Source organism: Microcaecilia unicolor, chromosome 3, assembly GCF_901765095.1.
Source record: "Microcaecilia unicolor chromosome 3, aMicUni1.1, whole genome shotgun sequence".
Lineage (NCBI taxonomy): Eukaryota > Metazoa > Chordata > Amphibia > Gymnophiona > Siphonopidae > Microcaecilia > Microcaecilia unicolor.
In genome coordinates this window covers 459973511-459986002 of record NC_044033.1, presented here as the reverse complement: position 1 = coordinate 459986002, position 12492 = coordinate 459973511, and the positions used below count along the sequence as shown (strand labels likewise).

Sequence of the window (12492 nt, the reverse complement as noted above, 5' to 3'; positions counted from 1 at the left end):
TCATCTACTTGATTGTAAGCTCTCTTGAGCAGGGACTGTCCTTCCCCATGTTTAAACTTGTACAGCGCTGCGTAACCCTGGCAGCGCTATACAAATGCTAAGTAGTAGTAGTAGTAGTATGTTACTATCCAGCTTATTTTCAAAAGAGAAAAACGCCTATAGTGCGACCTAAATCGGGAGATAGACGTTTGTCTCGCAAAGGCGCCCAAATCGGTATAATCGAAAGCCGATTTTCGGCGTTTCCAACTGTACTCCATCGCGGAAATGAATAAAGTTGACGGGGGCGTGTCGGAGGCGTGGTGGAGGCAGAAATGGGGCGTGGTTATCAGCCGAGGAGAGATGGCGTCTTTAGCTGATAATCGAAAAAAAGGCGTTTTTACCGCGATTTTGGGTCACTTTTTTTGGACCCTTTTTTTTCACGAACAAGTCCCAAAAAAGTGCTCCAACTGCCCAGATGACCACTGGAGGGAATCGGGGATGACCTCCCCGGACTCCCCCAGTGGTCACTAACTCCCTCTCACCAAAAAAAACCCACTTTAAAAACTTTTTTTCCAGCCTGTATGCCAGCCTCAAATGCCGTACCCACCTCCATGACAGAATGTGTTTGATCCTCTCACAGCGTTTCCCTGGGTCAGATGTGGCTCTCGGGTGCAGTACAGGGTCACATCAGCATTGCATTGTGGTGGGTGTAGGGTATTGGGGTTCCGTGATTTCATTAGCTTGTGTTACAGTCTCACGATGTTGGTAGTTGGTAGGCTCTTCTCCCATAGTGCTTTTCCCCCTGCCTACTGGGTCAGAGTGTGCCCTGTTGTGTTTCCTGTTGTAGTCCATGCGGTAGTGGCCATTTTTGTAAGCCAGTTTTAGTTCCCTTTCCTGTGTTAGCCACGTTAGACAACTTAGTTCTTCCCTTGAATGTGGCTGAAAGAGGGCATTGTACAGCATTCTGCCAGCTCTGACCTACTGCTCATCTCAGTACCAGGCAGGGGCGTATCTGCGTGGGGCCTCAGGGGCCTGGGCCTCCGCAGATTTCGCCCTGGACCCCCCTACCACTGCCAACCCTCCCCCTCCGTTGCTGTCGCCTACCTTCGCTGGTGGGGGACCCCAACCCCCGCCAGCCGAGGTCTGCGTCCTCCTGCCGCTGCCGGCTGCCGTTAAAAGAATTCCGTCAGCTGGCGGGGGACCCCCAACCCCCGCCAGCCAAGCCGAGGTCCTTTCATTTCTTCCACTAAAGCTGGCGCCGAAAGTTTCTTCTGAGTCTGACGTCGCTGCACGTTGTACGTGCAGGACATCAGACTCAGAAACAGAATGAAGCTCATTCTGTTTCTGAGTCTGACGTCCTGCACGTACAACGTGCAGCGACGTCAGACTCAGAAGAAACTTTCGGCGCCAGCTTTAGTGGAAGAAGAAATGAAAGGACCTCGGCTTGGCTGACGGGGGTTGGGGGTCCCCCGCCAGCTGACGGAATTCTTTTACAGGCAGCCGGCAGCGGCAGGAGGATGCGGACCTCGGCTGGCGGGGGTTGGGGTCCCCCGCCAGCGAAGGTAGGCGACAGCAACGGCGGGGGGAGATTGGCAATGGCAGCGGCTGGGGGGAGGGGGATCAGCAATGGCGGCGGCAGCGGGGGGGGGGGCTATAATGTGCCCCCTCACTCTGGCCCTGGCCCCCCCTACCGCCGCAGTTCAGATACGCCCCTGGTACCAGGGAGACTCGTTGCCAGTGGGACACAACCTCTGATCTGCAGTTAACTGTGAGTACGCGTGCTTATTCCAATAAAGGACGTTTTCGGAGAGATTAGTCTTCAGGTGTCAACTGGTGTGCCAATGTTATATAGCAGCAACAAGTCCTAGAGGCCTGCGTGTATGCAGGTCCCTGGAGCACTTTTAGTGGGTACCGCAGTGCACTTCAGCCAGGTGGACCCAGGCCCAAACCCCCCCTACCTGTAACACTTGTACTGGTAAATGGGAGACCTCCAAAACCCACTGTACCCACATGTAGGTGCCCCCTTCACCCCTAAGAGCTATGGTAGGGTTATACATTTGTGGGTAGTGGGTTTTGGGGGAGGGGGTTGGGTGCTCAGCACCCGTGGTAAGGGAGCTATGCATGTGGGAGCTTTTTCTGAAGTCCACCGCACTGACCTAGGGTGCCCAGTTGGTGTCCTGGCATATCAGGGGGGCCAGTGTACTACAAATCCTGGCCCCTCCCACGACCAAATGGCTCAGATTAGGACGTTTTTGAGCTGGGCATTTTTAGCTTCCATTATCGCTAAAAAAAACAAGCGCCCAGCTCAAAAACGTCCATTTTTTCGAAAATATGGTTCGGCCCGCCCCTTCACGGACTCGTTCTTGGAGATAAACGCCCATGGAGATAGGCATTTCCATTCGATTATGCCCCTCCACGTCTCTAATGTAGGAATCAGTTAGCTTGATCCACAATCCAGTTTTCTTGAGGTGGCCAGGATCAGTCTCAGGACATCTTCTCCATGCTGTCCTTTCTATAAAAACTCATTAAAGAATCCTGTCTCAGTGCCGACAACAGAGAGTGCCGACAAGAGAGATAAGTATCTGCACACTACTGCCAATACTACCTTGGCGCATCAATGTAGTTCCGTTTTGTTCTTTTTTGAACACATAATTAGTGATAAAGAAAATACTACAGCAGTAAAAATTACTTAAAAAATTGTATGTATAATGAAGTAATTTTTTGGCCAATGATGAAGAGAAGATCATTGTCATCTTGTTAACTCTAGTAGATCTATTTGGTCTATGAGCTCTGTGAGGCCTTTTTCATTCGTTTTTCAGGATCAAGTGATGCACTTAGGGAGTAGAAATCCAAGAGAGGCGTATGTGTTAGGTGGCGAGAATCTGCTAGGTATGGATGGGGATAGGGATCTTGGGGTGATAGTATCTGAGGATTTGAAGGCGATGAAACAGTGTGACAAGGTGATGGCCGTAGCTAGAAGATTAGCAGGCTGTATAGAGAGAGGTGTGACCAGCAGAAGAAAAGAGGTGTTGATGCCCCTGTACAAGTCGTTGGTGAGGCCCCACCTGGAGTATTGTGTTAAGTTTTGGAGGCAGTATCTTGCTAAGGATGTAAAAAGAATTGAAGCGGTGCAAAGAAAAGCTACAAGGATGGTATGGGATTTGCGTTGCAAGATGTCTGAGGAGAGACTTGCGGACCTGAACATGTATACCCTGGAGGAAAGAAGAAACAGGGGTGAAATGATACAGACATTCAAATATTTGAAAGGTATTAATCCGCAAACAAACCTTTTCCGGAGATGGGAAGGCGGTAGAATGAGAGGGCATGAAATGAGATTGAAGGGGGCAGACTCAAGAAGAATGTCAGGAAGTATTTTTTCACGGAGAGGGTGGTGGATGCTTGGAATGCCCTCCCGCGGGTGGTGGTGGAGATGAAAACGGTAACGGAATTCAAACATGCGTGGGATAAACTTAAAGGAATCCTGTGTAGAAGGAAGGGACCCTCAGGAGCTTAGCCTAGAATGGGTGGCAGAGCTGGTGGTTGGGAGGCGGGGCTAGTGCTGGGCAGACTTATACGGTCTGTGCCGGGGCTGGTGGTTGTGCGGCGGGGATAGTGCTGGGCTGACTTATACGGTCTCTGCCAGAGCCGGTGGTGGGAGGCAGGGATAGTGCTGGGCAGACTTATACTGTCTGTGCCAGAGCTGGTGGTGGGAGGCGGGACTGGTAGTTGGGAGGCGGGGATAGTGCTGGGTAGACTTATAGGGTCTGTGCCAGAGCTGGTGGTTGGGAGGCGGGGTTGGTGGTTGGGAGGCGGGGATAGGGCTGGCCAGACTTATACGGTCTGTGCACTGAAGAGGACAGTACAAATAAAAAAGTAGCACATATGAATTTATCTTCTTGGGCAGACTGGATGGACTATACAGGTCTTTTTCTGCCATCATCTACTATGTTTACTATGTTTTTCAGGATCTAAAGAAAAAGGTTTTCAGTATCTGTGTTATTGTGGGACTAACATTGGTGTATTTAAACACTGTTTAGGACATTTTCATTTGGTAAAGTTAGTTATGGGCATTTATACCAGGTTTTCACTGGCGTAATTGCCTGTATCTAAATTCTAGAAGCATGGGCGGGCTTAAGCGTATTCTGTAAACTGTGCCTAACTTTGGGCTTGGTTTATAGAATATACATATATGTGTTTTCCATCAGTGCTGATTTTTTTCAGCCCCAAATATTGAATCTACAATATTTCAACCCCAAATATTGAGTCCTTTATGACAAACCCCCCTCAAAATGAGGATGGAAGTCAGGAGGCAAAAGTGTAATGGGGAGAAAGATCCTTGTGTAAAACATGCTACAAATTTTTAATGGCCCACTTTGGACCACACCCCCATTTCTGACCTAAATTAAAAGCATTGAACTTCTAAGACATTTGTTATTTTTCAGTCAGTTGGAATGCAAGAGCAACATCAGTTCTGCTCAGCAGTTATTGGATCTTTTGAACTAAAGTAGTTTGAAAGCCTCTGAGCACTTAGTAAAGGGACTTTTGAGTTAGGGTTAAATCTTGCCTGTATGATGCAATAAACCTGTGTAGTATACACCATACATTTTAGTGAGAAAATCTAAAAACTCCAGGTAGCAACCTGTAAAATTGTTTGCATTTTTAATTTAATTGCATTTTTAGACAACACTCTTATATCGGAACCTTTTTCATCAATCTTGGATTTAATGTAGAAGCTTTTTTTGAATATTTTATGAAAACAGATGGGCTTTTTAAGAGCAAAATCATTAAACAGGAAGAAAGGTCCTGTGTGCCTCATTTTGTTTCTGTGGGGAACATTCTTGATGCGCATACCTTTGATGTATTGCTTGCTTTATTTTTAATAACCCATTTCCATATGGTTATATGGTTTATTCTTTGATTTACCTATGCTGTTGGATATTTTATTTACTTATTTAAGCATTCCTATTGTCAACATTACTAAAAATGTACTCAGAATAGGGTATAAGAAAATTAACAACATAAACAGAGATAAGTAATTGCTATAAGACAAAATTTGATCCTTTCTTTCCGAAGAAGTGTCAGTCATTGTGGAATAAACTCCCGAAAAGGTTTCTTCCAAAATGATGTCACATTACCTAACCATCACCATTCCCTAAAGAAGCCTGAAATTATAATTGGGCAAACTCGGCAGTCAGACATTATTTGGACATTATTTACAGTGGAATTGAAAGGACTCATATTCTGCTAATTGAACATAGAACTTTTGTCTCTTTTGACATGGAAGGGACTTGCTAATTTTAGATAAATAAAACACTTTTTTTTGTGAAAGTATTTTTGGTTGTATCGCATAAAAAAAGAAAAAGGCAGTGATGAAAAATAACCTCATTCATAATTTATTTATGAAAAAGTCATGAAGAGGTTTGTTTTGAGCCCCTTTCTTTCAAATTAAAAAAGTGTATATCAGCACCTTAGAGATAGTTTAATTCATTGTTTGAAGTTAGAAATAATATTTACCATCCAATTGTGTATAGAATATAAATTGGATTTATATGTTCTTTTTTGATGGTAATGTTTTCATTCTGAAATGTTTTCTTGAGAATGTGGTTAATTAGTGTTTTCCATGCTATGTTTTATTATTTTATTTGAATTTTGATTTTAATGAAAGTTAAGGAATGTGGAATGAAATGATGCAAAAGGAGGAAAAACTTATAATAACTGGGCAAGCATATTCATTAGAGCTCCAGATATTCAGTGGGGACTGACACTGAATATCCAAGGTTAATTGCAACTGCATTGGTTGCTGGAACTTATGCAGGTCCTGACCAATCAGCCAGAACCCACATAGACACTTATGCCGGCCTGAGCTGAATATCGGCCAGGACCTGCATAAGTATATGCAGATGCCTCTGTCCCTATGATACCCCCTAGTACTGATCCCCTCCTTCCCCCCACATCAGGGCTTGAGCACCTCCCCTCCCCCCACATATCCCCTGGCCTACCTGGAAAGTCCCTAGTGGTCTAATGGCATCATATAGTTAGAAGCGATGCTCCTAAATATGATTTTATACTGTAGGAATATAAATTGCACTTGAGAAGATGCACCATATCCCTGTTTGGCTCTGGATTTATAGTATGTATCTGCTATAAAGTTGGATTACAAATTATGGGGTCCATTTACTAAGGTGTGCTGAAAAATGGGCTTTGCTAGTGTAGGAGATCATTGAACAGTATATTAATATTAGGACCAAACATCTACACCTTTAATTGGGATTTTGTGTGTTACAGAAGTCAGTAATTTGAATACTGACCTACTTCAGTCAGAGCAATGCTGGATGTTTATTATATGGTCTACCCTCCTAGATGAATATGGACTTTTCTTAATAACTGTCTACCTCTGTACTCTCTTCTTGGTATTTTAAAAACAGGAATGCCTAAACCATTAAAGTATGCAGAGAATATTGAACTTCCTGCTTTGTCGCTTTTATTTGGAATGCTGCATATATATGGTGTTAGTAAGTATTCTTTCTTGGGCTTCATATGCATGTATGTTTGCTACATATTTTTAAGTGTTCTACAGTAGTTGTCGGCCATTGACATGTATTTGTAAGACAGAACAAGAACCTTATTTCTATCCTCTAATACAATTAATTTGTGATGAAATATAGCTTTAGAGTATGGCGTGTATTGGGTTTCTTGGAACATTTTGCTTTCAATCAATATCACTTTTACAATTTTTCACTATTAGTTTATTTCCTGCTTTCTTAAGGAAGGCATTCCTTTTTATTATCCATTAGCAAGATACTGCCATTGTACAAAAAAGAAGAGCAAAAGTGGTCTGAACTTGTTTGCAATATCGCTTGTACATCTATTGGTTAAAGGAACCATTTGCACAGTTTTAAAAAAAAGTATGAAAGGAGCTGGAAATTTGTTTATAATGAAAGAACTATTTGTTCTGAGCTTTCATTGAGATGTGACATTCTGGTAGGCAGCAGCCATGTAAATCACAACTAAGCCATTTGTTTTATAAGCTTAAAAGCGTAATAACTGTAGCCTAGTTTCATATCTTCTTTTCTTTCCGGCTATATATTCTTTTCTTCAGGACTACTAGATGACAAAAGTGCTAACATTAATTCTTCCAAGAAGCTTCAGCTGCACTGTAATGATCCTTGTCTAATATTAGAGAAATAATGCGTAAGAAACAAACATGACAGACCCAATCCCATTGAAAAGAATTGTATGAATGCTGTTGGCTGTAATTCCACTTCTTGTTTAGTCTTGCTTACACCAAAAAAGGAGAAAAAGTCCCCTATAAAAAATTAGAAAGGGAAATAGAAGTAGGGGAGGACCAACAAAAAAGTGAAGCAAGGAAACCTTGGAGTCAAAGAAGTTTATAGTAAATGATAATAATAAAACATAAACCAACAGGTCTGTATAAAGCATTACCCTGTGAATTCCATCCCATTGGATTTGCGTTTAGTACCAGCTCGCTCCAATTTTAAAGCCAAGCTCAAGACGTATTTTGTTTTGTCAGGCATTTGGGTTTTGGGTGCCTCTCACCGCCTGCTTGGGACATGGGTTTCTGATGTGCGCAGTGTCGGTCTCTGGCTATATCTTTTTCTTTTCCTTTATGACCTTCTTGTATTTTACATTAATGCAATTCTCTTTTTTTCTTCTCTACATTTTGTGATATTGTAAATCGCTTTGATAGTTTTCTTACAAGCGATATATTAAATTATTAATAAACTTGAAATCCCCAAAGACAGTGAGAGTTTAGTTTTGCTTGCAATATGTATTAAGGGTAAGGGAGGAAAGGGACATACTTGGTATTCCGCCTTTCTGTGGCTTTTGCAACTACATTCAAAGTGGTTTGCATAGTATATACAGGTACTTATTTGTACCTGGGGCAATGGAGGTTTAAGTGACTTGCCCAGAGTCACAGGAATGAACCATAAAGAAGGGATTTCTTTTGAGCACAGATCACTTGTGCCTCGTTTGACATGTGCAGTTTTTTTAGGATGTAGTGTTGTATTTTTCTTATAGATGAATGTTATCAATAGAAATCAAACAAAATAAAACATGGAAAAGAAAATAAGATGATACCTTTTTTATTGGACATAACTTAATACATTTCTTGATTAGCTTTCGAAGGTTGCCCTTCTTCGTCAGATCCATTTGTTTGATTTCTATTGATAACCTTAAGAGTGGACTAACACGGCTACCACACTCCTCTTATAGATGAAGAAAGCAGGTATAGAGATCACCATGAGAAGCAGATAAATTGTGGGCACTGAAAAAACTGATTTTCTTTTCAGTCTCTATTGATTACAGATAGATGTAGAAAATAAGAATAGACATAAATACAAAAACATGAGGGGTAGATAATAGAATCACAAATGGGGGTTATTACATTAGGAAGCAAAGTTGTGAAAATGCTCAACCCTACCTCCTGAAGAAGAATACAAAACGGGGTCTCCCTGTCAAGGATTTGCATCCATTGTGCTTTGTAGTCGAGCTGATTGATGATTGAATATGGAATAGCCCCGTGGTGATTTTAGATGCTTCCATTTGTCCTACAACTGTGAAGATAAGTGTATTGAGCACGTGCGGCAAAATGAAACTTTCTGCGCATCCATTTTGGGTCTGAGACCTTACTGCCAGGTCATTACCGCCCGGATTCTTTACTTCTAGGTTAATGGCTGGCAGTAAGGTCTCAGACCCAAAATGGATGCGCAGAAAGTTTCATTTTGCCGCACGTCCATTTTCAGCAAAAAAAGGCATTTTTTTGTAAGTGTGCTGAAAAATAATTCTGCGCGCGACCAAAATACGTGCCTACACTTCCGCAGTCCATTTTTCAGCACACCTTAGTTAAAGGACCCCTTAATGCTTTTAGGGGGCCCAAATGTGGCCTGCGCTGGTGTAGGTGCGTGTTTTGGATGCGCACTGGTCCATTTCCTGAATGCGCCTGTAAAAAAGGGATTTTTTTATTGTTCTGGAAACGGATATGCGGCAAAATGAAATCCAGCATGTGTCCATTTTTGGCCTGAGACCATAATGCCACTCATTGACTTAGTGCCCAGTTAGCACATGAGACCTTACCTTTAAGTGTCCAGCACACACCAACTGCCGATTACCGCTGGGTAAGCGCCCCACGGTAAAAAATAGAAAATATTTTCTACTGCATGTTTTGGGCACATGCCAAAAATGGAATTACCACCCGGGGCATGCAGTAGCCAAGTGGTAGTGCCAATTTGACACACATTGGACACGTAGACGCCTATCTGCCTTAGTAAAAGGATCCCTTGGTTTTTTGCTGGGTTCTAACATTTAAATACATTTTTTAGCAAATAATTCTTTTTTCATATTTAGTGTTTGAATTTTGCTATCCTTTTTGTTTTGTTCAACAGGAAGCATTATACATATACAAAAGGGAATGTTTATATGTGCTTAAGCCAAGTGCAAATATTTATTTTCATCAAAATGTGGCTCAGTCTACATTTGTAAGATGACCCCAAGCAGCTATAATCATCTTCTCAATATCACATTCATTTTCTCCGCGTACAATTCTGAAATAACCATTTTCACCCCATGACTTCCCCCAGGAATTTGCTGCAATCTGCAAAGATAAGAAAGAATGATTAGTTATATATATTTGGTCATCTCAACAATAATATACAATGGTGTACCATGAATTTTCACCTAAAGACCCTAAGTTATTATATAATGTCATATTGCTGAGCCATATCATTTTATAAAACAGAAATAACTGACTTTATTCAGTCTAGAATGACCATTACAGTTTAAAACAGCACATCCCTTAATGCAGAAATAGAGAAAAATAAAGACAGATAGACCATCCACCCAATGTTCAGCGCTATTTAACTAGCCACTATAAACTCAATTGGACAGTGCTGAATATTCACTTAGGGGTCCTTTTACTAAGGTGTGCTGAAAAATGACATGCACTAGTGTAGGTGTGTGTATTGCACATGTGCAGATCCATTTTTCAGCATGCCTGTAAAAAAGGCCTTTTTATTGGCCGAAAATGGACATGCGGCAAAGTAAAAATCGGTGCATGTCCATTTTGTGTCTGAGACCTTACCGCCACCCATTGACTTAACAGTAAGGTCTCACATGTTAACCAGGTGGTAATCATCAGAACGCATACACTGCTGAATACCGCCCGGTTAGCACCACATGTTGGACAATAAAAATTATTTTCTGGCATGCGTATCAGATGCGCGTAGAAAATGGAATTACTGCCCAGTCCATGTGGTTGCTGGGCGGTAGTTCCAAATTGGCACACGTTAGATGTGTGTAGGTGCCTACGTGTCTTATTAAATGGGCCTTTAACTGGTTAAGCTTGAGTCGGTCAAAAAAAAAAGGATATTCAATGCCAGTCAGCAGAAATGGTGACTGGCATTGAATATCCGAGGTCAGCGCTGATCGTGGCACTTATGCGGGCTGCCTGCAGTGGACTGAATATTGGGCCCCATATGATCTATCTAATCTTCCCATCCATATAATCTATAAACCCTTTATAAATGCACTTACTTTGAGCAACATATATTGACAATTGGCACAGGCTGTCATTTGCAACACAGGCAATGTCAATAACATGTCCCATGGATTTGTGTATAGTTAACAAATGAAAAGAGCAGAAAAAAATGACATTTTGTGTGGGGTTTTTTTTCATTTGCCGAGAATAGTGCATACTCTTTGGAAATAGATTGTACTCTTTCCTGATACTGCTCACGTATGCCAACCATCATGCATGCAGAGGCGTATATGCACTATCAGGAAGGAATGTGCAATCTCTCCAAAAGAGGCGCCTTGTTTGCAAATAGTGTGGATTATCCCCCTCATTCTATCACCTGGTTACACCGATGCTCAAAACTCCAGCGCTGTTCTGAATAGTGCCATAAAAATAACACTTAAACAGTGCAGAAGAATAGCGCCCTATTGCTCAACGCGAATGAGATACAAATATAGGCGCACTCATTGCGTTGAGCATTAGGCAGTTCGGTGGGAGAATTGTGCTTTGGCACAGGAGAATTGTGCTAATGCATGTGCAGAAGAGTTCTGTGGTAAGCTCAGTTCCTGTATGCATGCACCTAGTGAAACCCGAACGTGAAGCACACGTTGGTGTCTGTTTTCTGCGCCTAAATATGTGTTTTACTTTTAAAATCTTGGATGCTTATATTTAGATGCAGGAAACAGACGCTAATGTGTGCTTCCACTGGGCATTTTTAATTTTTTTAGCATGGACACTTTAAATTTAGATGGGATGGGATGGGACGACTTTCCTATGAAGAGAGGCTGAGAAGGCTAGGGCTTTTCAGCTTGGAGAAGAGACGGCTGAGGGGAGATATGATAGAAGTGTATAAAATAATGAGTGGAATGGATCGGGTGGATGTGAAGCGACTGTTCACGCTATCCAAAAATACTAGGACTAGAGGGCATGAGTTGAAGCTACAGTGTGGTAAATTTAAAACGAATCGGAGAAAATTTTTCTTCACCCAACGTGTAATTAGACTCTGGAATTCATTGCCGGAGAACGTGGTACGGGCGGTTAGCTTGACGGAGTTTAAAAAGGGGTTAGATAGATTCCTAAAGGACAAGTCCATAGACCGCTATTAAATGGACTGGAAAAATTTCTCATTTTTAGGTATAACTTGTCTGGAATGTTTTTACGTTTGGGGAGCGTGCCAGGTGCCCTTGACCTGGATTGGCCACTGTCGGTGACAGGATGCTGGGCTAGATGGACCTTTGGTCTTTCCCAGTATGGCACTACTTATGTACTTATGTACTTAAGATGCAGGAAACAGACAGCAGTGCCTAAGGGCTTCCTTATGCTTCCAAAATCATTCAAAGCCAGCAGATTTTTCAGAAAGAATCTTGAGAAAAGCATGAGAATCATGGGAAATCCGCTCTTCCAGCACCCTAATGCCTGCTCCGACTTGGCATTATTTTTTTACAGTGGTAAGGAGTTTTTGTTACATGTGCTCTTTTTTGAGCATTGGGGAAGAATACATAATAACATCATTTACATGAATTTGACTACATTTGCATGCTATCTGCACTCATGCCTGGCACACTCATTGTTTCCTGTTCTAAAACCATCTGAACATTCTGCACAGGTAAATGTGGGCACTTGTATGGCGCTAATGGCCTACGCCAACATTTACTTTTGAGCATCAGGGCCCTAGTGCCTAAAGTTGGATGCCAATTGCGTGCATAAGTTATAGAATACTAGTACTTATATTTATATTCTGTAAATGGTGTCCAGCGCTATTTTATAAAGACATGGGAAGCAACTGCTTGCCCTGGGATTTGTAGTATGGAGTGTTGCCACAATTTGGGTTTCTGCCAGGTACTTGTAACCTGGCTTGGCCACTGTTTGGAAAACAGGATACTGGGCTAGATGGACCATTAGTCTGACCCGGTATAGGACAGAGATCTGGGGGAAATAATAGACAGGCTGACTCTCCTTAAATAGATATGAATTTAACCGAG

At 42.2% G+C, this 12492-nt stretch overlaps 1 protein-coding gene across 2 annotated transcripts in view; it reads right to left on the bottom strand.

The window, feature by feature from the left end:
* Positions 1-9320: 9320 nt before the first annotated feature.
* The window catches only part of TINAG (tubulointerstitial nephritis antigen), a 112018-nt gene continuing 108846 nt past the window's right edge, over positions 9321-12492 (bottom strand). The window contains exon 11 of one of the 2 annotated variants that reach the window (XM_030198976.1): positions 9321-9592. In XM_030198976.1, coding sequence (XP_030054836.1) covers positions 9464-9592 — 129 coding nt within the window. In that variant the 3' untranslated portion in view covers positions 9321-9463. The remainder of the gene's footprint in view (positions 9593-12492) is intronic. The other variant, XM_030198975.1, reaches the window with a different exon arrangement.